Here is a 23,853-nt window from a genome sequence, read left to right on the forward strand (position 1 = left end):
ATATTAACAAATAAAAATAGGGTTCATCTGCTCAAACTAATCACAGATTGGTTGACGCGACGAATCCAGGAGTGAAGTGTGGAATCCAAGACAATGATTTAATTATATGAACGAAGCTCTGATTTCGTTTAATTGTTGCTACTGCTTATCGTTGCTATTTTTTGCTAAAGATAAGCTTACCTTTGAGCCTGTTTTGGGGTCAGCATCGAGTCAAGCAGCATATCCGGCTGGTACAGTTCATCCGGGTTCTGCAGACATTTCTGCAGCACCCACTCTTCGGAACAGATCTCAGCGAGCACGCGTCGAGCCAGCGACGACAGTGATTGCGACGAATCCAAGAGAGTTGAGCCGACGCCGCCGTTACCTCTGATTGGTCAATTAGATAGTCATAAGAGTGGATTATTGGTTTATGAAGCGATAAGATTCACAACTTGAGATATTTTGGTAAATATAGGTTAATTGAAATTAAATTTGTAGCGGACGAGAAATGTCTATTGCAATCGTATCAATATAAAAAATGGTAATTTCTAGTTTATTTATAAATATAGACATTACCATGTAAAACCTCATATCGGTTTTAGAAAAGAAACCCTACGAGGAATATTGACTATCTTCAGTAAATGAAACTGCATATTAAAATGGCGTCTTTAGCACACTATTAGTGTTTGGTTTACATTTAAATTTTAATAAGAATTGTGTTTGAATGAAAGAAGAAAATTATCGTGATTTTGTCATACAAATTGTGAATCTTATTGCTATAATATTACCATGTATGAAATCTTTACGCCCAAGCTTATAGACAGTGACGTACACAGACGGTTAAGGCTGACAGAGATGTGGGGAGAGAAGTAAGGTTATACACAAATGATTCCTTCCAACAAACGTGAACATGTAACCCGATAAAATTTGAACCAGTTTACCACATCTCAAATACTCGTATGTAACAAATATGCTCTTAATATTTTAAAGAAAGTATACGTTTTAAAATGACTTAAAAATTTCCGAACATGATCCTCAAGGATTTGCGGATATCCGCATGCCATCTATATTAAACATCAGATCGTAGTAGACACCTATATTAAACTAAGATCTTTTGAGACGATTTGAGATGTGATAAAACAAAATACCAAGAATGAAAGATTGACTTCCAGATTAGAAATAAACAATGGATGGGGATAATTATGTCCTTATCCCTAACACAAAATGGACTATAGCAGTGTTTCAACTAAGAGGATGCGTGCATTGCAGACCTTGTTTATACATTCTTTTATTTAAGTTTATAACCATTCATTTCTAATGAATTGTGATAAGGTGAAGTAGGGAAGTAACTTGGTCATTACATAGACAAGAAAAACCTAAACTGTAGTGTGATGTGGGATTTATATGTGTTAAATTTACTTAAATAAAAAATAAACATACAAGTAAATGGATGTCTGGCGTAATTTACAAAGTATTATTTGTTTTTTTTTTACAACGTAAGGGATGATATTTGCAAACAATATGAAGATGCACGTCTATTGAGAGGTGAAGTTTGCGTGGTGAGCGCGAAAGTTGTAGCTTTTAGGTGAACAATGAATATATATTATAATATGAAGGTCATATTAAATTTTCCCAATGTGTTGTTATACAGAAATTATTTTAGAACTTATAAGATCGTGAGGCGAAAAGCTTCGAACGTAACAATGATGATCATAAACATGGGATTTTTGGTGTAGATAGTACACTGCATTTCTTATGCGGTTAAGCATGTTTTTCACGCAAATTTCAACTCTCAGACGCACAAGCGAAGCGAGTGGGCCCGAAGCCGGAGCGCCACGTGTGGCGAGGACCGTGAGGTGCAACCGTGAAACTCAATATCAAAACAAACAAACCTAGGCGTTCTATGGCCCCCACTCATCTCTGAGTCTACCATCCTAAGAATAAAAAAACATCTGTCAATACATTAAACAAAAACGCCCGGCGCAGAATGAATCGCTATATAAACTCTGCAAACAAAGTCACCAGCATTTTAATGTGTATGTATACTATTCGACTACAAAATAAAAAAAGAATGATCGTTTAAATAAATTCCACAGCTGTTGGATTACATGCTGTACTTTACTGTAAAAGGCTATCAAACTGCAGAGCAAATAAAAATGTTATTTGTTTAATAATAAAAGTAAGTAGTATCTCATGTTAAATAAAAGTATAACTTACGACATAAGGTCCAGTTGCGCATCAGTGGGGCCGGTGTCGCTCGTTCCCAGAATGTGTGATAGTTCACACGACTTTTTGTCGCCTGGTTTGTCGCCGTCGCATGCACGAGATTCCGCAAGCACTAAGAAAAAAAATCAATAATATTGGAGATTGCACTCTACATTTATCCACCAATTAAAAATGATAAACGTTAGGGTTGTAGATTTTAGAAATTAGTGCCTTAAAATATACACATTTTTCTCTGTATTTTCTTGGGTTCGTTTATCTGAGCGAAAGCGATAAAATTAGGAATGTGTTGTTCGGATTTCCTTTTGTTTATATCCAAAATAAGCTGTACAGCTAGCACTGCTGCCTAGAGAAAGCGTATTAACGTTCATCCAATGACTGTTCTAGTACTTACTAAGAATAGCCTTTAGTGTAGCAAGAACAGGACCAACTCCTATATTCTTATGCGCAGCGGCGAGCAGATGTCTGTCACATGACAGTCTCACGCCCGCGCCCCCGCTACCGGGGCCAGGGGAAGTTGAAACTGAATACAGTCCTATAGGAAAAAAATAAAATAAAATTATTGTAATTCGAAAATGTGTGATACTAAGTGTCACACACGAACCGGCCTTAACTTGAACGGCATCCTTATGCCAATATCTGGGGCCTTGAATCCTACCAATCGAGATCCAAGATTGAAACAAATTTAGCTGCGGATTATTCAGAGTAAACAGGCACAAAACGTGTGTCTGACCCTGTTAGCGTCGAGTTCCCTTTGAGATTTCTAATGAGTACATTCTTTTAAATAGACCTAGTGTTTACAGACCTGGCTTGCCAGCATTTTGAAAAACCTCAACAGGGCATGTGAACCTGGCCTTAGTATTAGAACATGGGAGCCTTGACAATGTTTCCATAGTCTTGTAATGACAGCATTCTAGAAAGATCGGGTATTGTTTTTACTGTACCCGCCTGTGCCGTATACAGAGTTTATAATGGCCTTACCCGCAGATAGCAAGTCAGCCTAGCATTATCAGGGGAAGGTTATCATGTGTTTACAAGTGTGCACAGACCTGGTTGTGGCGTGTCGAGAGTTTTAAACAGTCTCAACAGTAGATGACAAGTCAGCCTGGCTCCGGTATCTGGAGACGGGGCATTGGCTGGGTTCCCGTTGAGACCGGCGCCCCCGAACGCTTTCACCAGCGAAGGCAGTGCGGCGTGTCGCACGAAGTCCTCCAGTGAGAAGCAGTGGCGAGCTGGAATTATATTACCATTAATTGGAAAAAAAAATTATTGTTAAATGTGTTGATAATCACTACATAGTATAAAACAAAGTCGCTATTTTAGTCTGTTTGTCTGTATGCTTAAATCTTTAAAATTACGCAACGGATTTTGATGCGGTTTTTTGTAACAGGTAGAGTGATTCAAGAGGAAGGTTTTTATGTATAATAACATTTATAATTTTGCACCCGTGCGAAGACGGGGCGGGTCGCTAGTTGTTTATATGTTGACGGAAATAAATGAATATTATTTTATTTTTAGACCACACTGAAGGAAATTGGGTTACTTCTGCTAACTAATCCTACTTTTTTACTAGAGTGTACATGTGCGAATATTACATTCGTTCATATTATAGTAGACGGTATGCTCTAACGGTCGAGAGACCTGCACATTTTCACAACTGAATGAGCAACAGTGATCCCAGCTAGATTTTCTTTTTTAGCTGTATCACTAAAGTCAGACTGCAGTTGTTCCCTACCATCCGGAGGTCCCGGGTTCGAATCCCGGTCATGGCATGATGAGAAAAAAACTTTTTCTGATTGGCCTGGGTCTTGGATGTTTATCTATATAAGTATTTATTACAAAAATATAGTTTCGTTGAGTTAGTATCTCCTAACACAAGTCACGAACTTACTTCGAGGCTAACTCAATCAGTGTAATTTGTCCCGTATATATTTATATATCATCCCATTGCTAGATCCTAGTTATAATGACGACACTTACAAGTATTCAATTAAAGACGCTGGGCCATCATAAGCTGCAGCGTGGAGTACAAGGTTCACGGCTAGAACTTATTACTTGAAAATTAAAAGAAACAAAAGACACTCACCTACGAGTATACAAGTGAAGACCGCGAGCGCGTCATGAGCGGCCGCGTCGTGCAGATCGCGGTGGTGCAGCAGGTCCGGGTAGAAGGGCGGCGGCGCGGCGTGCGGCGCGGCGGGGTAGTACTGCGCGCCGCACAGCGCCACCAGCGCCCCGAGCCATTCCGCCGCTAAGCCACTACACCACGCGGTCATCTCCGCGCATAGGACGCCTAGTTCGTTCACCCTGTAGGTATTATGTGTCTTTGAAATGCTGAACGTGGCCTTTCAGTATTTTTCGGGACGAAAAACTTGTCGGCTCTGTATACCCCGTAAGGGATAAAGACTTGATTTACCTTAAAAAAATTAAGGCACAGGACCGCAAAGTAAAGTAATAAAGGCGTTTCTTACTTAGGCCTTCTGGTGATGGACTAGACAGTTGTGAATATATAATTCCTTGGCTTTATGGCTAAATAAAGATAGATTTGATTCGTGTAGCACATTTAACTAAATATATGTAACCACTATCAAACTAAGTTCCCCTCAAAGACGTGAGGCTACAGTGTAATTTCTTGATTATCTCCAGAATCAAAATTAGACCGTAACGTAATATAGATTAACATGAAAGATTGATTAGACAACTCACCGATCATTATCGACCTCCCTGCAAACAGCCAGCATGGCCGAGCACACGAAGCTGTACCTGTTCGCCGGCGACTCGGCCACCTGGCGAGCCCACGCTATTTCAATTTTACCTGCAAGTGACACACGGCTTGTGACGGCTGATACATTGCGCTGTAGCCGGCCTCAAAAAAACTATATCCGGACTAGCTTGTCACTAGTCTAATCAGATATTTTGACTGTTAAATTGATGGAAAGAGACAAGAGACAGATAAGGCCAAAAAAACATAAGTTTACATAGGTATAACACTGACACAACAAACGACACACAAGAAGCGAAATGATAGGCTTACATGTTGTATTGATTCCACTTGGGGTAGGATAAGGTGGGTAATTAAAATGTAACACAAACATGCAGAACGGAAAGTGATTTGTTAATTTTGAAGTACAGTCAACATACTGGTCGAAAATAAATAATAATTTGCCAATCCAACTGGACAATAAAAAGACCAACAAAACACATTGAAATTGAAGAGAGGGGTGTGTGAATGAAAATCTATGACGTTATGTTACTTGTTAGTTTAATAGTGCGTTCTCAATACGCATGTTTTAGCAATGGGAAGGAGAAACTCATGTCTGTTTGAGGCCGGCCTTTGCCTCGTTAATACTTTTACATACCCTTGCGCGGGTTCGTAAAGAACTCGCTTAGAAATTGTGGATTGTAGACGTAGTTGGAGGGCGTCGGCTGTAGTGACGAGTAGAGAGCTTGTCTGAAAACAACAAAACAAACGCGTTATATTAGTGATTTGCTTTTGTGTGATATATTAAATTATTTATTATTGTACTCTATTGAACGGGATATTAGGCTTCGGAAAACATAATGTGAAATCGGCAATAAATATTGATTTTTTGAGGTTGTTTATTTTTCCTACTATGTACTATATATTGTTACTGTGTAAATTTCTTTAGAATAAAGATACTACAAGAAAAGAAATATTTGCACCCAGGCAAAATTTCTCTCATCTTTTCGTGTTCCCGTTTACACATTCCGACGATCAGGCCGCCGATCGTGGTTTAACATTACACTACATCAAAAAAATCACATACATACTGTGGTCATCTGAATCCAGTTACCAGAATATTTAACCTCATCACTCACTTGATTTTCGGGTAAGCATTGGCGAAGGTGTCAGCGTGCGGCGCGTGACAGAGATGCGCGGCCGCCTTGTACAGGTCGTGCAGCTGGGCCAGCACGCAGCGCTCGGCCGAGCCGCAGTCGCCGGGGTTCACCACACACTTCACCAGCCGGCACAGTTGCTCGAACACTGCTGACGTTTGCTCTACGCACACTGTGGATATTCCAAGGATGTTAAACACATGACTGATTTTAAAACACAGATTAATTGCTTATTATTTTGTAGTTAACTTTTTTATTGCTTAAAAATCATTTTCACACACACACACACACACATATGATCACGTCTATATCTCTAGCGGGGTAGACAGAGCCACCAGTCTTGAAGACTGATAGGCCACGCTTTGGCTTAGTGATTGAATTGAGATTCAAATAGTAGTGACAGGTTGCTAGCCCATCGCCTAAAAGAGGAATCCCAAGTTTATAAGCCTATCCCTTAGTCGCCTTTTACGACATCCGTGGGAAAGATGTGGAATGAAAATCATTTTCATTACAGCGAATTCTGATAACATTGAGTTTAAGCTTAATTACATACACACGCAGAGTGAAACGCCTTTTGAAATGTAATTAAACTAATATAATAAAATAGTTTTGTAAAAGAGTGCTATAACTTACACAAAAGGCAAGAGTGATATCTCCGGAGAGCGCCCACAGTGTAAAGAGCCAAGGCCGAAGTGTAAGCTCGCGGGGCCGCTAACCCACTGCTGGGGGCTCCGCGCGATGTCAACGCACTCTCCACTTCCGAGAGCTCTTTGAGGATCTGTAAAACAAATAAAATCTTAAATGGAAAATCTTCTACAGTAAGAAATTTCATGTTTAGAATTAGTTCAAAAAGATTTATTCTTTTGTTCTGAGAATTTTGGAAAACCATCTTTTAGTGCTCACCTACACCGTCTACTCAACGTCTATTTTAAAATTGCTTGGCATAATTTTTAAACACCTAGTATTAACACAAGTTTCTTCGACATCGGCCGTAGGTATGGTATACTAGCGGCCCGCCCCGGCTTCGCACGGGTGGACATATTTTTGTGTTTTATATTTTGAAATAAACAAAGAGTAAAAACAAATTTATGCCTATGTCACTTTTGAAGGTCTATTCTATATCTGTGCCAAATTTTATCAAAATCGGACCAGTAGTTTTTAAGTTTATTCCACACAAACATACAAAAATACAAATCTTTCCTCTTTATTATTAGTGTGGATGTGGATAAGTGACCTGTATACAAGTTTCAATGAGGCCGTGCACGTTGAGCGCTATCTCCATGAGGTCCAGCGCGAAGGCCACGTGCTCGGGCTGCGGCAGGTACGTGATGGCGCCCGCCGCGTACGCCGCCAGCGACTCGCACACGGCGCCGCCCACCGCCCACGACACGGCGCCTTGCTCGTACATTGACATCGCCTGTATCACAAGTGAAAGGTTAGACATAGTTCACACCTACCAAAGATTGAAAAAATATGTATAAATATTTAGAAAATAAAAGTACAAGTACAACTGTAACAATCACAACTAGATACATTTCAATTTGCCCGGTAATATAGCCCGAGAGTGTACACTGTAAACTATTGGAGTTAGTAGTATCGTTATGCATAAATGGTTGAACAAAATCACCCTGACGTTTGTCTCGGTTGCGGGTCTCTCCTGTTGGTATGAATTGAAACGTTATCATCGAAAGCGATTGAAAGAAGTATTTGTTGGTTTATTTACATTGAGGGAGTTGGAATAAAATGTTCACCTGAAATGTCTGTGTTGGTATGACCATGATACGACTTGAAACGTTACGTTGACCGAAAACGATTGAAAGAAATATTTGTTGGTTTATTTACATTGAAGGAGTAAGAAAAAAAAGTTTACCTGAAATTTCTGCGTTACTGCTTCAAAATTGAATTCACTTCGTGAATGCTTCTTTATTTTACCACCTTCAGCTACATCGATAGAGAATTTCTTTGAAAATAGCTTGCAGATTTCTGAAAAAGAAATAATTACATACATACATACATACATACCGTCACGTCTATATCCCTTGCGGGGTAGACAGAGCCAACAGTCTTGAAAAGACTGAATGGCCACGTTCAGCTATTTGGCTTAACGATAGAATTGAGATTCAACTAGTGACAGGTTGCTAGCCCATCGCCTAAAAAAGAATCCCAAGTTTGTAAGCCTATCCCTTAGTCGCCTTTTACGACATCCATGGGAAAGAGATGGAGTGGTCCTATTCTTTTTTGTATTGGTGCCGGGAACCACACGGCACTAGAAATAATTATATTAATACAATCATTTGCCAAAGGTTTAGTTAATGTGGGAAATGAAAAAAAATAGCCGTACAATGTAACGTATAACGTAGTTACGTTATACGTTACATTGTAGTATAATATTAAGTTAAATATTATAGTAAATTTTTGTGTTTTAATAATGTGATGATGAAATGGCCGCGCACGTATTTAGCTCAGTTATAAAGCTGCGAACGCGATTTCTTCGACGGCAGAGCTGAATAGAACTACAAGAAGTTTTCTGATCTTTATATAGGTCAAACCTTTAATTTTAAGTCTGTTCGGGCTCGGCGGGCGGCAGCGGGAAGTGCATGGTGTAGTGGTGGTGGCAGTCAGTATACAGACCTTTGGTCATCTTCTTGACGGCATGCTTGGCGTCGTCCCGCTGGCGGCCCACGCCGTACAGCAGGATGTGCCGCTGGTTGGCGTCGTGCGGCGTGTGCTCGGGCTCGGCGGGCGGCAGCGGGAAGTGCATGGTGTAGTGGTGGTGGCAGTCAGTATACAGACCTTTGGTCATCTTCTTGACGGCATGCTTGGCGTCGTCCCGCTGGCGGCCCACGCCGTACAGCAGGATGTGCCGCTGGTTGGCGTCGTGCGGCGTGTGCTCGGGCTCGGCGGGCGGCAGCGGGAAGTGCATGGTGTAGTGGTGGTGGCAGTCAGTATACAGACCTTTGGTCATCTTCTTGACGGCATGCTTGGCGTCGTCCCGCTGGCGGCCCACGCCGTACAGCAGGATGTGCCGCTGGTTGGCGTCGTGCGGCGTGTGCTCGGGCTCGGCGGGCGGCAGCGGGAAGTGCATGGTGTAGTGGTGGTGGCAGTCAGTATACAGACCTTTGGTCATCTTCTTGACGGCATGCTTGGCGTCGTCCCGCTGGCGGCCCACGCCGTACAGCAGGATGTGCCGCTGGTTGGCGTCGTGCGGCGTGTGCTCGGGCTCGGCGGGCGGCAGCGGGAAGTGCATGGTGTAGTGGTGGTGGCAGTCAGTATACAGACCTTTGGTCATCTTCTTGACGGCATGCTTGGCGTCGTCCCGCTGGCGGCCCACGCCGTACAGCAGGATGTGCCGCTGGTTGGCGTCGTGCGGCGTGTGCTCGGGCTCGGCGGGCGGCAGCGGGAAGTGCATGGTGTAGTGGTGGTGGCAGTCAGTATACAGACCTTTGGTCATCTTCTTGACGGCATGCTTGGCGTCGTCCCGCTGGCGGCCCACGCCGTACAGCAGGATGTGCCGCTGGTTGGCGTCGTGCGGCGTGTGCTCGGGCTCGGCGGGCGGCAGCGGGAAGTGCATGGTGTAGTGGTGGTGGCAGTCAGTATACAGACCTTTGGTCATCTTCTTGACGGCATGCTTGGCGTCGTCCCGCTGGCGGCCCACGCCGTACAGCAGGATGTGCCGCTGGTTGGCGTCGTGCGGCGTGTGCTCGGGCTCGGCGGGCGGCAGCGGGAAGTGCATGGTGTAGTGGTGGTGGCAGTCAGTATACAGACCTTTGGTCATCTTCTTGACGGCATGCTTGGCGTCGTCCCGCTGGCGGCCCACGCCGTACAGCAGGATGTGCCGCTGGTTGGCGTCGTGCGGCGTGTGCTCGGGCTCGGCGGGCGGCAGCGGGAAGTGCATGGTGTAGTGGTGGTGGCAGTCAGTATACAGACCTTTGGTCATCTTCTTGACGGCATGCTTGGCGTCGTCCCGCTGGCGGCCCACGCCGTACAGCAGGATGTGCCGCTGGTTGGCGTCGTGCGGCGTGTGCTCGGGCTCGGCGGGCGGCAGCGGGAAGTGCATGGTGTAGTGGTGGTGGCAGTCAGTATACAGACCTTTGGTCATCTTCTTGACGGCATGCTTGGCGTCGTCCCGCTGGCGGCCCACGCCGTACAGCAGGATGTGCCGCTGGTTGGCGTCGTGCGGCGTGTGCTCGGGCTCGGCGGGCGGCAGCGGGAAGTGCATGGTGTAGTGGTGGTGGCAGTCAGTATACAGACCTTTGGTCATCTTCTTGACGGCATGCTTGGCGTCGTCCCGCTGGCGGCCCACGCCGTACAGCAGGATGTGCCGCTGGTTGGCGTCGTGCGGCGTGTGCTCGGGCTCGGCGGGCGGCAGCGGGAAGTGCATGGTGTAGTGGTGGTGGCAGTCAGTATACAGACCTTTGGTCATCTTCTTGACGGCATGCTTGGCGTCGTCCCGCTGGCGGCCCACGCCGTACAGCAGGATGTGCCGCTGGTTGGCGTCGTGCGGCGTGTGCTCGGGCTCGGCGGGCGGCAGCGGGAAGTGCATGGTGTAGTGGTAGTGGCGGGACACCGCGCCCCCGCCGGCGGCGCCCGCCACCGCGCCCGCCGCGCCGGCCGCGTGCGGGGCGCCCACGCCGCTGGCGCTGGATGGGCCCGAACTTGTCGTTCGCATGCCTAGGTTTGTAACGAATCAAATAATATTGGGCCGAAAATAATGTGGAACAAAGATAACGGGGGCTATGATGTTTGGATTGCAAATATCTATTAAAACATCGACATTTAAACGATCATAAAATTAAAGCGTTTTGAAATAAATATTTACTTAAATCTTTTTATGAATACCTGGAAACTTACCAGTCATTGGTCCCATTCCCATGGACGGCATGCCCGGAATAGACATACCACTTGGTCCCATCATTGGCGAATTAACACTGTGAAAATAAAAGAACTGGATTAATTAAACATTACTCCTCGTAATTACTAAAACTTAAGCAATATACAATATACACTCTGAAAGTGACACAAAATTAAAAAAAAAATACTAGGTACTAATTTCGATATAAAAAATAAGATAAGATAAATGTGCCAATATGCCCGACATACGAAAATTTGCAAGTATAGTAGTAACTGATAATCTTGCTGGCAAAAGTTTTGTTCGATAATTTAAAGAACATACCTATGTGAAGGCTCGCCAGGGTCTTTGGGGCTGTCCGGGGCGTCCATGGAATTCTGCTGGTCTTCCTTGATATGTTGCAGAAGCTTATCTAAGTCGTCGTCGATCTTGGAATCGTCCAAATCCATACGAACATTTTCCTAAACAACAACACAGGTTTAGTAGTTTTAGACCTTTTATTAAATTATTTCAATTTAGTTCAAGGGCTATTAGTTAGGCTTATAAATATAAGATTCTTCTTGTAGGCGATGGGCTAGCAACCTGTCACTATTTGAATCTCAATTCCATCATTAAGTCATACAGCTGAACGTGGCCTTTCAGTCTTTACGAACGAAGAATAAATAAGTATTTATTATTAAATATAGTATCGTTGCGTAACTATCTCGTAACACAAATTTCGTACTTACTTCGAGGCTTACTCAATTTTTGTGATTTCTCCCGTAGGAATTTATTTATTTATTTAATTTATTTGCTATTTAGTTGTTACCTCCATCTTGGGCTTGAGGTCGATGCCCGCGAATATGTCGTCGTCCATGTTGTGGTTGGTGTTGGAGCTGTTGGCAGGTTGGGACACGCTGTGTGGCCCTCCTGTGGTTGATGTCGGCTCCGTTGGAGAAATCAAGTCACCTTGAAAAAAAAAAGACATTAAAAAACGCATTGTACAATGTGCCTCAAAATGAAAAAAAAATTCCTCATCACAGACTAATGTATGTTGTATTGAACAACATATATTAGTGAGTGCTGTGATGCCATATAAGTATCAGGAGCTAGTGAGCTAACCCTCTGTAGAAAGGGTTATTTACAAATTCTTATTTCCTGTCTCTTTTTATCCTATCGGTTAACTTAGGAGAAAAAGATAGCGGGAAAATAAGACGTTAAGTCCCAAAAGCCCCACTGGTTTAATGAGAATTTTAGAAATTCCATCACAGCGAAGCATTAAATTAAATTTGTATAATTATTTGCCATATCTTACCTCTAGAGATGAGCGTGCACATATACGCGTCATGTGAGAACACATCCCTTCGTATTAGCTCCCCAAACAAATGTACCAAGTTGGCGAACTGCTGCCTGTTGCCGGGCGGCGCGTTTGAACTTTCATCTGAAAGAAATAAATTATTCATATAGAAAGCGTTGCATTGCTTCGGTAGAAGAGCCGTAAACGTGCTTCAAGCAAAATGTACCTGGGATTTTAATTCACTGCGACTGAAATTTTAACTCAAGAGATATAAAAAGACACGGGTATATACAGTGTTTTTTTTTGTCTCATAGTTTGAAATTTCAGGTGATGTAAAATTTGTGAGTTTGTAAATTCAAACATCTGAATATATATGATCAATACTAGGCCAGGCTTTTTTTATTCAAAGTTCAGAGTGTAGTTGTAGTTGTTCCATCTTATTACCTGACTCTTCAACGTCTGAGTCATTAGTCAACTGCTACAAGCTGTGATATAAAATAAAGGTTAGTGATAAAATGTAAGAAAAGAACAAACCTAAAACTGGCGCGTCGTTGTCCAAGAAACGTAACAATAGATTTTGGAATATCGGCGGACCGTTGTACATGCCTGCATTTGAGCTGATTGATTCTTTGTCGTCGGAACCTGAAATAAATGTAAAAATACATACATATAATCACGTCCTCATCCCTTACTGGGCAGACATAGTCATGAAAAGACTAAAAGGCCACGCTCAGCTGTTTGGCTTACAAAAAAAAATATATAAATATATTTACCAACATAATGAACACTAATTTTTTTTTTCAATGGCGGCCGCTGCCATTTCCGTCTGAATCAGCCCTTAGGCATTGCTTGAGCCCACGCCCATGCGGGTGAATACCACTACATATATAATTATGACATTTCGCCTGCACGCCCCATAATTGCTATTTCCATGAAAATAGTGATATACACCCGCGCATGCGTCGCATTCCGCCTCACAGCCGAACTGCGCGAACAGAATAGCAGAACAGAGCGAACAGAATAACAGAACAGAGAGATAAAACAGTGCAGCAGACGTACCAGCGGCGTGCTCGTGCTGCAGCAGCACGAGCTGGTGCTGGCGGCGGTCCAGCAGCGCGGCGGCCGCCAGCGCGCGGTGCTCGCCCCAGCGCGCGCTGCACACGGCCCACTCGCACAGCACGCGCACCACGGCGTAAGGGGCCGCCCATTCCTGTTACCAACACGGTTATGATGAGCTACGCGGGAGATGTAATAAACCAGGGCAATGTTTAAGAATTTGCGGTGGTGAGAAAACATCGTGAGGAAACCTGCACTGTCAGGCAACGGGACATGGATGAACCATGATGATCGACCATGGATCGAATACGGGTTAGGATTACCTGCAAAGATTGCGGAGGTAAGATGGAAGTTGCTTCGTGTAAAAACCTAACTCACTTAATCCACCAGAGAGGTGAGGATGCAACCGGGACAGAGCCAGGAGGAAGAATTTTTAAGACTTTTGTTCATGAGTGTCCGAGTTATTCAGAATAAAAGTAACTCGGTGATGGCATGGATATTCGAGGCGTAATATGTAACGCGTATTAATTCCGACCAGCTCACGTAGCATGACACGCGCGACGCCGTCTTTATCGCTGTCTCGTTTCTCGTCATAATAAAAAGTGAAACAGTGAATGGCGTTGCGCGTGACATACCACGGGGGCTGGCCCTAGCTGGTGAAATAGACAGTAAATAACAAAACCCCATTAATACAGTTACATGTCATAAAATCCGATTTATCAAGGTTGGAAACCCTTTAATCGTGAGACTTTTACAACAGTTCATTCTATTCTAGCTAAAAATAGGAATTAAAACGTACTGGGTCCTTCATATCATTAGCATCTTTGGTGGGCGGCGTGCAGTTGGCAAATACTTCCTTGTACAGGGTATCCAAATTGTTGTTCGGGTCCACACGGTCAAAGCAATGCCTGTCTAAAGCTTCCAGCACTGCTAGCACTCGGGCTGAAAATTACAATTAAGTTATGAGAGTGAGAATGAAAGTTTAGTTAAGTCATATTTTGAGTCTTCTCAGCAACTAATCGTAATATTAGTAGACTTCCGCTGTTCCAAAAGTGTATCTCAATAGTACAAATGGTTTTCTTGGTTTGTTTGTGGATAATGGCAAGTTGCCAATATCATTGAGATATTTTTTTTTTATTAAACGCCCCGTATGAAATAAATATAATAAATACAAACAGCCAAACGAAACTTACCTTGTGAACTAGTTTGCCATTTGTCTGTGCACCATTTGCTTTCAGCTTTTTTACTTCGCGCAGATATTTCTTGTTCTGCTTCGTACACCTAAAACGAATTGAAGTTAATTATAACCAATGAGTAGTAGTGTGTAGGCCATGTTACTTAGAAATCTTTTATGGAAAACATAGGATCTCACACAATAAAATTTATCACTTTTTTTTCATTCCAGTTGTAAACATTTCCAAAAGTAGATGATCATACAATTTGACAAATCTTGAGAACATGCATACACTTCTAGGCTTGTCTTATTGATATATTTATAGATATTTATAAATAATCATGCAATAAAACCACAGGATAGCTTGGACACGAATGCCATGTATTTTCAAGATGCGCGCGCATGAAACGCCGCGTCACAGATAAACAAGAACATAACAAGAAAGACTTTGTATAACATTTCAAACTTTGAACATATATATCACTTATGATACGCAGATCAATGCGCGGTGTAAAAAAACATTATCAAATGTCTAATTTTGTTTCATATAGTAAATAAAATGTTTTCAGTCTTACCATCCTGCGATGTTGCTCAGTCATGTGGCAGTCCATGTACGGCATGGGCAGCGCGGAGGGCGGGAGCGGCAGCAGGTCGAGCGGGGAGCCTTGTAGCGACGACCCGCAGCCCGACCACACCATCGCCGTTGGGCATTCCACGCAGATTACCTTTAATATGCATCAATATTAATTTTTCTATTTTCCTTCTTTGATTAATGAGACACTTTAGGTTAAGTTTAAAGGATGTAGGCAACCTTCTTGGTGTGCGCCATAGCAGCGGTTGCCATGATGTTGTTTGTGAGATTTATGTCAAAATATTTTTTATTGTGAAATAGATATTCTTAGTTTTACGTTGAATAATATAGACATTTTAAACTGATTATTTTCTCCTCTTTTCTCCTTCTATCTTCTGTAGGAATAAATAACTTTTATAACTATACTTCCTACAAAGCTGAAGTATCTTTTTTTTATTATAGCGGTGCCGTGTGCCCAGCACTTAGAATAGGAGTACTCTTAATATTTCCCATGGATGTCGTAAAAGGCGACTTTCCAATAGGCTAATAAACTTCGGATTCTTTTTGTAGGCGATGGGCTAGCAACCTGTCACTATTTGAATCCCAATTCCATAATTAAGTCATACAGCTGAACATGGCCTTTCAGACTTTACAAGACTGTTGGCTTTGCCTTCCCCGCAAGGGATATAGACGTGACTCTATGAATGTATAGCAGGAGCGATGATTCGGCTCGACCGCCACCAAAGGGAAGATCTTTAGGTGTTATGACGACGATGTTGAGTCGGAGGATATGTATAGCGGTAATTAAATGAACACGAAAAGGTAAAGGTTGGCATGGTTACAGCTAAAAGATTTAACTGAAACTAAAAGAGACAAATTGCAACAGCAAATGGGACCAGTTGTTCTAGCTCACCTGCAGTATGGTTGCCAACTGAATGATAACATCTCTATGATACGGACAGTTCAAAATCTCCCCGAAGCCAATTTGGACAGGATTTAACGCTGCTGTTATAACCGTGTTCACGGTTGGCTTTGTGTCTGTAGGGGGCGCCACATTCTCTTCTTTCACTTGAACGTCCATAGGCTGTTGGGGGTTAGGAGTTCCTAAGGGATTCGGTGTGCCAAGGTTTGGGTTAGGAGTTCCGAGAGAGTGGTTCGGATTTGGCGTCCCTTGGTTTTGGTCTGCCGGAGTGGCCGACCGCTTAATGTTAGCTATGTTCGGTTTTACGTCGCCGTTTGCCGTTTCTGGAGCAGGTGATAATGGAGCACCGTTGGTTTCTGCAAATAAGTTCGCTTTAATAGAATTTCTGGCAGTCACATACAAAAGTAGGTAATAACAATCATTATAAATTATGATCAATGATCAATCTTTGTCAAATTGGTTTTTCACTATTTCATTTTTCTCCATCTACAAATGTGTAAACCAAAGTCTTAAACGATAACCACATGCTCTGGTCATACGAGAATGAATGAACTATTTTTTATAAATACATATATCCAAGATGAAACCAAATATTTTCTAATATTCTTCACAATCATGAAAACATTATAAAAAAGAACAATACCTCTTGTACCGTCAGCAGTTTTAGTGAACACCGCTGGCTGGTTCAACGAGCGGAGAATGGTTTCAGAGAGCACAGAGCAAATGGCGGCGGCCTTCTTTGCGCACGTCGTGGCGAGGCGGCGAGACAGGCCCTCGCAGCAGACGAACTCGCACATGTGTTGAAGGGCGAGTGGCAGGAACAACCTTGTGGTTTGAAGGACAATACATTTGTGAAAATCAAAAACCACGCAGCACTAGATAACTAACATCACAGACATCATTTGTTTAATAGAATAAATGGTTGGGATGATAAATTCACTAAATAACAGTGAAAAGAAGACTGCATGAAAATCTGATGCTTGGTTTAAATGAAGAAAGTTTAAGTGTGATATGCCATATGAAGTTGGAGGGATTTTTTATTTTAATAAATAATAAAATAAATTACAAGATTTTCAACGTAATTTAACTTTTGTAGTTCGTCTTCGCTTTGATTCAAAGAAGTTACAAAGCGTCTTAAATCATTAACTGCTGATAATGCCTGGGCATGTGACAAAATCGGAGTTGACTCATCTTCTTGATCATTATCACTTTCAGCCTCTTCTTGTGTGTTATTCACATTCTTAATCAGTTCAGTCAGTCCGCTGGTCGCTGCCACAGAGGTAATATGTGTTGGCCGTTAGGGCGTATTAAACGGGATGACGAATCGTATTAAGCGTTAAAGAATGTATGAAAACATGTCTCAAGTTGCAGGGATTGATGCAAAATGGCGTATTATGCGAGAAATCGTATTAAGCGTGATCGTATTAAACGGGTTCTACTGTATGTAATTAGATTGGAATAAAATAATAGAACAACCAAGAAATACCTGAGAAGTCCATCATCTGGTGCCCTTTTGTCGAGTAACTCAATAATCCAAGTAAGGAAGTCTTGTCTGTCCAACAGTCCTTCGTCTAACATGTACTTTGCGAGGCGACAGCAGTAATTCCACAGTTTAAGAGCTTGTCTCCAATCAGTGCTTTCCGATTGCCCAGGGGTCGATGATCCCAGTGCTAGAGAATTGGGATTGATTAGAAATAAATTATTAATTCACATAATTAATTATCAAATTGTATATCGTTAAATGCAACTAAGGGAGTGGCTAATAAACTTGGGATTCCTCTTGTACATGAGATCTGAATTCTATTATTTAACCATACAGATGAATGTGGCCTTTCAGTCTTCAAGACTGTTAGCTCTGTCTACCCCATAAGGGATACAGATCTAAAGGTCCCTCATTCAGCACAGTTTTTTGAATAAATGTGGATGCACCTAATACTGTCTTCTTCTATTTAAATTAATCACTTGTACAAGTGCAAGTCCATGATAAATAAATGTAAAGAAGGAATAAACTCCCGCGACTTTACTCTCACCTACGCAAGTGCCGCCTCAACTCTGCCAGGGTAGCTATGTCCCAAAGCACCCATAACAGTGGCTTGGGCAAAGTGGTGTGACCCGAGAATGATTGGAATAACTTTTTCCATATACATAGTTTGATTAGGTACCTACTTAAAAAATAAGAAAAGATTTACCACTTGTATTTCCTGGAGAGTGCATGGAATTGGGCACTGATGTGCTGTTAGGTGTGGAGCCACCAGGGGGATTGCCTGATGAGTTATGTCCTGGCGTAGCTGGGCCTTAAAATTATACAGCTGTTTTATTTACATCCTTTATTTATATAATTGTTTGAATAGGCTTTTACAACGTAAAAAACAAAAAAACAATTATTTGTTTAGCATATTTGGGTAACAGAGTTGTCATATGATAAATATTTTAATGATATATTTCTAAAGTTCAATTAACATAAGAAATAATAATTACCTGACTGTGATGGAGGTGTCTTATCGGAAACACTGCCTGGCACAGCATTTTGATAGTATTCAGATAGTTTTGGTATTTGGTCTTTTAGGAACTTTATCAAAGTTGTCGTCCATTCTGTAAATCACACATGACTATAGGTAATATATAGGTTTTATGTAGAAAACATTATGTACACATATACTTTTTTAACTAAGTATATAAAAACAAAACATACCAAAGTTGGGTGATTCTATTCAAACAAATAATTAAGTAAAGAGTAAAAAGAATCACCCAAATTTATTATATAATTTGGAAGGGGAAAATCTCATTCTAATATTTATTATCCTCCAGATATTTTTCCACTATCCATGATGGAGAAAAACAGGGGTGATTAATCTATCTTCAATCATGTTTGGTGCACCAGGTCAAAGAGCTTATTTCCTTAATAATTTTTCTTATGATATCTATGGAAAGACAAAGTTGTTCTATTTTATAATTAAATAAAAATCTGTTATAATTTTACCTGTTGTAGGATCTGGTAACTGTCTTTTCTTGATCTTGGCCTCGGAGACAGCCACAGTGTATGCTGAGCTTAACTTTATAAACCAGGCAGCACGAGGCATGGACACTTGAAACTCAGTCAATGTTATAAATATTTCCTCTTTCTTGTTGAAGTTTGGAGCTTTTTTTGCTAACTGAGAAAGTGGTTTACTTCCTAAAACAATAGGTATATTATAGTAACTGTAGAGTTCCCTTAAAATTTTAAAGTGATCTCTTAATACTTACTTATGTACAAATAATATTATATACTTTGCTAGCTTATACTTACAACTTGCAAAATAATCTGCTCCGCTAAACTTACAACCATGCAAGCATAACTGCAGCTTCCTAAGCTCAGTTGTTTTGGCTGTACATTATTCAACAATTACTTATTAACAAACATATAGTCATATCTATATCCCTTGCGGGTTAGACAGAACAGTCTTGAAATCAAACAAAACTGAAAGTCTAAGTTCAGCTGTATTATACAAATATTCAAGAAATATTTAACTAAAATAAAATTATGACACATGGTACACTAAAAGGAATTATGGCTTAACACAAACTCTTAATTTTTGTAACATAGCTTACCAGCTAAATCTTTAAACCAAGCTTCAATTTGAGGTTTAGTGCGAGCAGTTGCAGGCCAAAAATTGTCTTTGGGATTCACTTGTTGTCTCTTCCGCCCACAGTCTGGTAGAGTGTTCAATTCCTCTTTTTTCAATAATATCCCAGAGAAAAACTGCCCAATCTGAAAATTACAAACATTTTGGAATTGAACTACATATTTAAAATACAACTTTGTAACCGAAATACTATACTGCTATCATAATAAGTAACTATACTGCTATTAAAATATCATTACTTTAGTATTCAGTCAAAGGCAATAAAGAAGATTATGGTAAATTAGAATTATCGTATTCGAAATGCGATTAGTAGTCTTATAATGTCAAAATATACATTAAAAATCAATACCTATACTTGCACCCTAGATTTGTTGAGAGAATGAAAGTGTTATGTAAAGTACCTTTGAAGCAGAGTAGTTGGAGTTCCTAGCAGTCCCGAATTCATCACTGGACGGCGGTGATGTGGAGAAACCATGTTTTACGTTCGTGGACGTAAGCTCGTCCTCCTTCTGACGAGGCTCTTGTGGATAAACATCAGGCGGTCCCAGTCTAGGCCGTTTTAGCGGCCGTGTCTCGTACATGATCCCCATGGTATCGGGATACAATAATTTGTCTGTGTTATTTCCAAAAATATGTTATTGTTACACGAACACAACAGTAAGTAGCTTCGAGAAGTAACACTTCCACTGCAAAACACCGTTAGTGGTTTACAATTGGTACATCTTACCTTTCATTTAAAATGTATATGAAAGATGCATGATTTTTCTTAGTGCTAAACTCAAAATACTATTACAAAATAATATTTTATACAAAAATATTTTTATTCCATTACTGAATAAATACAATACATGACATTATTTTTTTTTAATCAATGTTATGCCCGCCACAGATAATGTTATGTACTTAATTACATATAGACACACTGTGCTGTATTCATGCGTTTTTCGCTTTTTACCGATTCATATCGGGCACATACAGATATTTTTTTCAAATGTTGGTACTACCTTAACAGTGACAGCTGTCAGAAGTATTGTCATTGTCACGCTTACGTCATGATTAGCACTCACTATGCAGACAGATTTCTGCTTTCAAATTTGAATTAACAAACAAGGCAATAAAGACTAAATTTCAACAATAATTGATGGATGTGAGTGAAAACAATTGCACGGCCGGTGCTTATTTTAATGTGAGGTACATTTTTTGGTATCGGAAGATAGCTCAAAATAATAATAATATCATTATAAATGCCACCAAAGAAACTGTAGCGGGAGCGATGATTCGGCTCGACCGCCACCAAAGGGAAGATCTTCCGCCAGGCTAGGTGTTATGCCTGGGGAACCGCGGCTCCGACGATGTTGTGTCGGAGGTTGTATATATAGCTCCAATCCGTGAAATCTCTGAAATCGCGTTCTAGATACTTCGCTGCTATTGGTTGAGCGCGTCAATTTCTTCGAGATGATTGACAGTAGTTGTTTGATTTGATGTTGCGGCGAGTGGCGTAGAGATGTCGCCACAGTACTCCCCCCCAAGACCGGAGGTCTGAAGTCTTGATCTTGCTGTGCAATCTGTGCTTCAGTTGTAGCTTGCAAGTGCCAGTAGTCTTCCAGTGAGTCGGAAGTTGCTCGAAGTCCTAGTGAGTCAGGAGTGAGCTGTTGCGTTGCTCGTAGTCTGCGGTGAGTCGAGACAGTAGAGAGCGAAGTCGACTTGTTGGCGCCGGTAGATATCGTGCAGAGCTGCCACGCTGGAGAGTAGAGCGGCCGTCGAAGAGATCCAGGCGTGGGCTGCGGTAGATGCGTCGGTCGCTGAAGTCGATGAGAGTGAGTGCGGGTGGAGACAGGACCAGGAAGCTCGTTGAGTTGGCTGCGATGGACCTGCTGCGATACCCAGTTGCTGGCTTGCTGTGAGACTGCTTGCAGAGTGAGGAGTGATGCTGAGGATTGGAGTGGATGATGATGGAGAAGGTTGCTTCCAATCACGTCGGGGTCACCAATGTAGCGGGAGCGATGATTCGGCTCGACCGCCACCAAAGGGAAGATCTTCCGCCAGGCTAGGTGTTATGCCTGGGGAACCGCGGCTCCGACGATGTTGTGTCGGAGGTTGTATATATAGCTCCAATCCGTGAAATCTCTGAAATCGCGTTCTAGATACTTCGCTGCTATTGGTTGAGCGCGTCAATTTCTTCGAGATGATTGACAGTAGTTGTTTGATTTGATGTTGCGGCGAGTGGCGTAGAGATGTCGCCACAAAACAATCAGAAAAGGGAAAGGCAGGTGGAAGTAGTAAAGGTGGTGGAGGTGGAAAATCAGGAGGAGATTCGAAAGGTTATGTCGCATTTAAATATAATTACAATCATATGACCCTTTTTAAGTTTTGGAATTGTTTAAAAATGGTACATTTGTACGGTATCTACATAAATGTAATGTGTTTTTCATGAAATATTATTTTGAATTTAGAATCAGCTGGAAAAGAAAAAAAAGGTGGGACAGCTGTCAAAGTCCGTCACATTTTGTGCGAGAAACAGTCAAAATGTTTGGAGGCGCTGGAAAAACTGAAAGCCGGACAAAAGTTTCCGGATGTAGCCGCCGCGTATAGCGAGGACAAGGCGAGGCAAGGTGGAGATCTCGGCTGGATGACCCGTGGGTCTATGGTGGGTCCATTCCAGGATGCGGCATTCGCCTTGCCCATATCGTCAGTCACGAACCCTGTTTACACAGATCCACCTGTAAAAACTAAGTTTGGTTACCATATTATAATGGTAGAAGGCAAAAAATGACAGGCATGGTGTTTGAGTTTGAATATTTCTGGGCGATACTGCTGTTGTTCATTATGGAGCGAATATGTTGCCTGCAAGAACAGTTTGATAAGGATTTTGTCAAGCTCCCTGACCCACAGAGGTCTAATGATTCGCTCACTTCTAATATAGATGACTTTGCTAATACAGAGTAAGTATATCATTTACATGAAGGTTTTATAAATGTAAATATTTTTATTCAAACATTTACATTATACATATCCAAGGAATATCTCCCATAAAAGCCTCAGTACATGCAGCACAATACAATAACTTACAAATATTCTTTAGTTAAGTTAAACTTTATTACAATTATGCTATAAGAATGACTTGTTCTTATCATTCTACCATTTGTCTTGATTGACAATAGTTGTCTCACCTCGCTAATCTGTATTATGGTTGTGCCTCTTTCCATAGTCTTCTTCCAATTAATTCATATGAAAGATAATATGATGTGATCCTCTAATAAAATAAGTCAATATATTGCTGCATTTTTTATTGTTGCTGCATTATTTAGTGACCAGTGCATATTCTTTGTTTCAGCTTTAGCCTCAAGCTGAGTTTCCTGCGTTTGTGCCGTCTGATGCACGTTACGATGCTGCTGAGCCTCGTATACTTCTTCAACATTTGTCTATGGTTCATCATGACAAAGCGTGCCTCGCCCAGAACTCTACGCTACAAGTTCCGACTTGCATTACCTTGACCTGTCTTATTTTCTGATGTGGAATAAACTTTTCTAATGTTCTCATTATATTTTTTTCTTCATTTTATACAGTGTGTTAAGGGTAAACAAACAAGCCTATTAAATGTAGTTTTAGCCACCCACAATCTCCATGTACACATTACGAATCTTGAATTTTCAAAATGCTACCGAAAAATGATATCTCAGTTCACAATTCACTGCGGTTTCCTTATAGACCAACTGCACAACTAGCTGTGCTCAATAGTTAGTCCATCTATGATGCATTAGCCTTGGTCTGGTTTACATGACTTATCACTAGTATGCCTGTCTATTATGTGTGTCAGAATGGCGGGTGTACCTCACGGATTTTAATATCTGTTTTGGATTAAAAACGTACCTGATGTGTACCTCAGTGTACCTATCCTAAAAATCTGTGTACCTTCTTCTATGTAAAGATTTTTAATAAAATAGGTACACCCGCGGTCCTGACGTCAGGACCGCGGGTGTACTTCTAGTTAGCTTATGTAGGTAAGTTAACTGTAATGTAGATTTGGTACCTCTTGTGTACCTGCAGAAACAAATATTAAATAAATAAAAAATATTAAGGGTGCTGAGAAAATGTAAAAAAACATTTTTTTTCATGTTAAAATTTTCTTTTTCTTTTTTTTGTAACTGGCCAGTTATGATACATTCTGAACAAAACAGAAAAGTTGCACAATACAAATTATAATTAACATATATCAACAACAATATAGGTAAATGATCTAGTTCTAGTTCATTACTACAGTATATACTTTTATGTAGGTATCCTTCCGAGGCAAGCGATGGGAGTGTTATGACGATCTTCGT

At 41.4% G+C, this 23,853-nt stretch overlaps 2 protein-coding genes across 3 annotated transcripts in view; one reads left to right on the forward strand and one right to left on the reverse strand.

The window, feature by feature from the left end:
* Positions 1-20,415, reverse strand: part of LOC106136898 (mediator of RNA polymerase II transcription subunit 12) — a 30,446-nt gene extending 10,031 nt beyond the window's left edge. The window contains exons 1-31 of one of the 2 annotated variants that reach the window (XM_060954294.1): positions 20,259-20,415; positions 19,933-20,144; positions 19,497-19,656; positions 18,889-19,080; positions 18,387-18,500; positions 18,098-18,202; positions 17,395-17,578; positions 16,552-16,733; positions 15,900-16,264; positions 14,991-15,140; positions 14,435-14,522; positions 14,041-14,183; positions 13,245-13,395; positions 12,720-12,827; positions 12,204-12,329; positions 11,718-11,857; positions 11,234-11,370; positions 10,912-10,988; positions 8,692-10,731; positions 7,931-8,043; positions 7,295-7,477; positions 6,694-6,838; positions 6,043-6,232; positions 5,562-5,653; positions 4,909-5,002; positions 4,289-4,509; positions 3,252-3,434; positions 2,597-2,737; positions 2,197-2,317; positions 1,872-1,913; positions 181-366 (exon numbers count right to left, since the gene is read on the reverse strand). In XM_060954294.1, coding sequence (XP_060810277.1) covers positions 181-366; positions 1,872-1,913; positions 2,197-2,317; positions 2,597-2,737; positions 3,252-3,434; positions 4,289-4,509; positions 4,909-5,002; positions 5,562-5,653; positions 6,043-6,232; positions 6,694-6,838; positions 7,295-7,477; positions 7,931-8,043; positions 8,692-10,731; positions 10,912-10,988; positions 11,234-11,370; positions 11,718-11,857; positions 12,204-12,329; positions 12,720-12,827; positions 13,245-13,395; positions 14,041-14,183; positions 14,435-14,522; positions 14,991-15,140; positions 15,900-16,264; positions 16,552-16,733; positions 17,395-17,578; positions 18,098-18,202; positions 18,387-18,500; positions 18,889-19,080; positions 19,497-19,656; positions 19,933-20,144; positions 20,259-20,265 — 6,392 coding nt within the window. In that variant the 5' untranslated portion in view covers positions 20,266-20,415. Of the gene's footprint in view, positions 1-180; positions 367-1,871; positions 1,914-2,196; positions 2,318-2,596; positions 2,738-3,251; positions 3,435-4,288; positions 4,510-4,908; positions 5,018-5,561; positions 5,654-6,042; positions 6,233-6,693; positions 6,839-7,294; positions 7,478-7,930; positions 8,044-8,691; positions 10,732-10,911; positions 10,989-11,233; positions 11,371-11,717; positions 11,858-12,203; positions 12,330-12,719; positions 12,828-13,244; positions 13,396-14,040; positions 14,184-14,434; positions 14,523-14,990; positions 15,141-15,899; positions 16,265-16,551; positions 16,734-17,394; positions 17,579-18,097; positions 18,203-18,386; positions 18,501-18,888; positions 19,081-19,496; positions 19,657-19,932; positions 20,145-20,258 lie in introns of both variants that reach the window. The other variant, XM_060954293.1, reaches the window with a different exon arrangement.
* A 185-nt stretch (positions 20,416-20,600) lies between these two features.
* Positions 20,601-23,073, forward strand: LOC106136925 (peptidyl-prolyl cis-trans isomerase NIMA-interacting 4). The gene is made up of 4 exons (XM_013337599.2): positions 20,601-20,787; positions 21,777-21,852; positions 21,985-22,473; positions 22,866-23,073. Exons 1-3 carry the CDS (start codon positions 20,776-20,778, stop codon positions 22,302-22,304), a joined length of 408 nt encoding a protein of 135 aa, XP_013193053.1. The 5' UTR covers positions 20,601-20,775; the 3' UTR covers positions 22,305-22,473; positions 22,866-23,073.
* Positions 23,074-23,853: the final 780 nt, after the last annotated feature.

Source organism: Amyelois transitella, chromosome 4 (genome assembly GCF_032362555.1).
Source record: "Amyelois transitella isolate CPQ chromosome 4, ilAmyTran1.1, whole genome shotgun sequence".
Taxonomy (NCBI): domain Eukaryota; kingdom Metazoa; phylum Arthropoda; class Insecta; order Lepidoptera; family Pyralidae; genus Amyelois; species Amyelois transitella.

Coding starts and splice junctions, on each gene's coding strand:
- LOC106136925 (XM_013337599.2), top strand. Junction 21,853..21,984: donor ATCAGGAGGAGATTCGAAAG/GTTATGTCGCAT, acceptor TTTTGAATTTAG/AATCAGCTGGAAAAGAAAAA.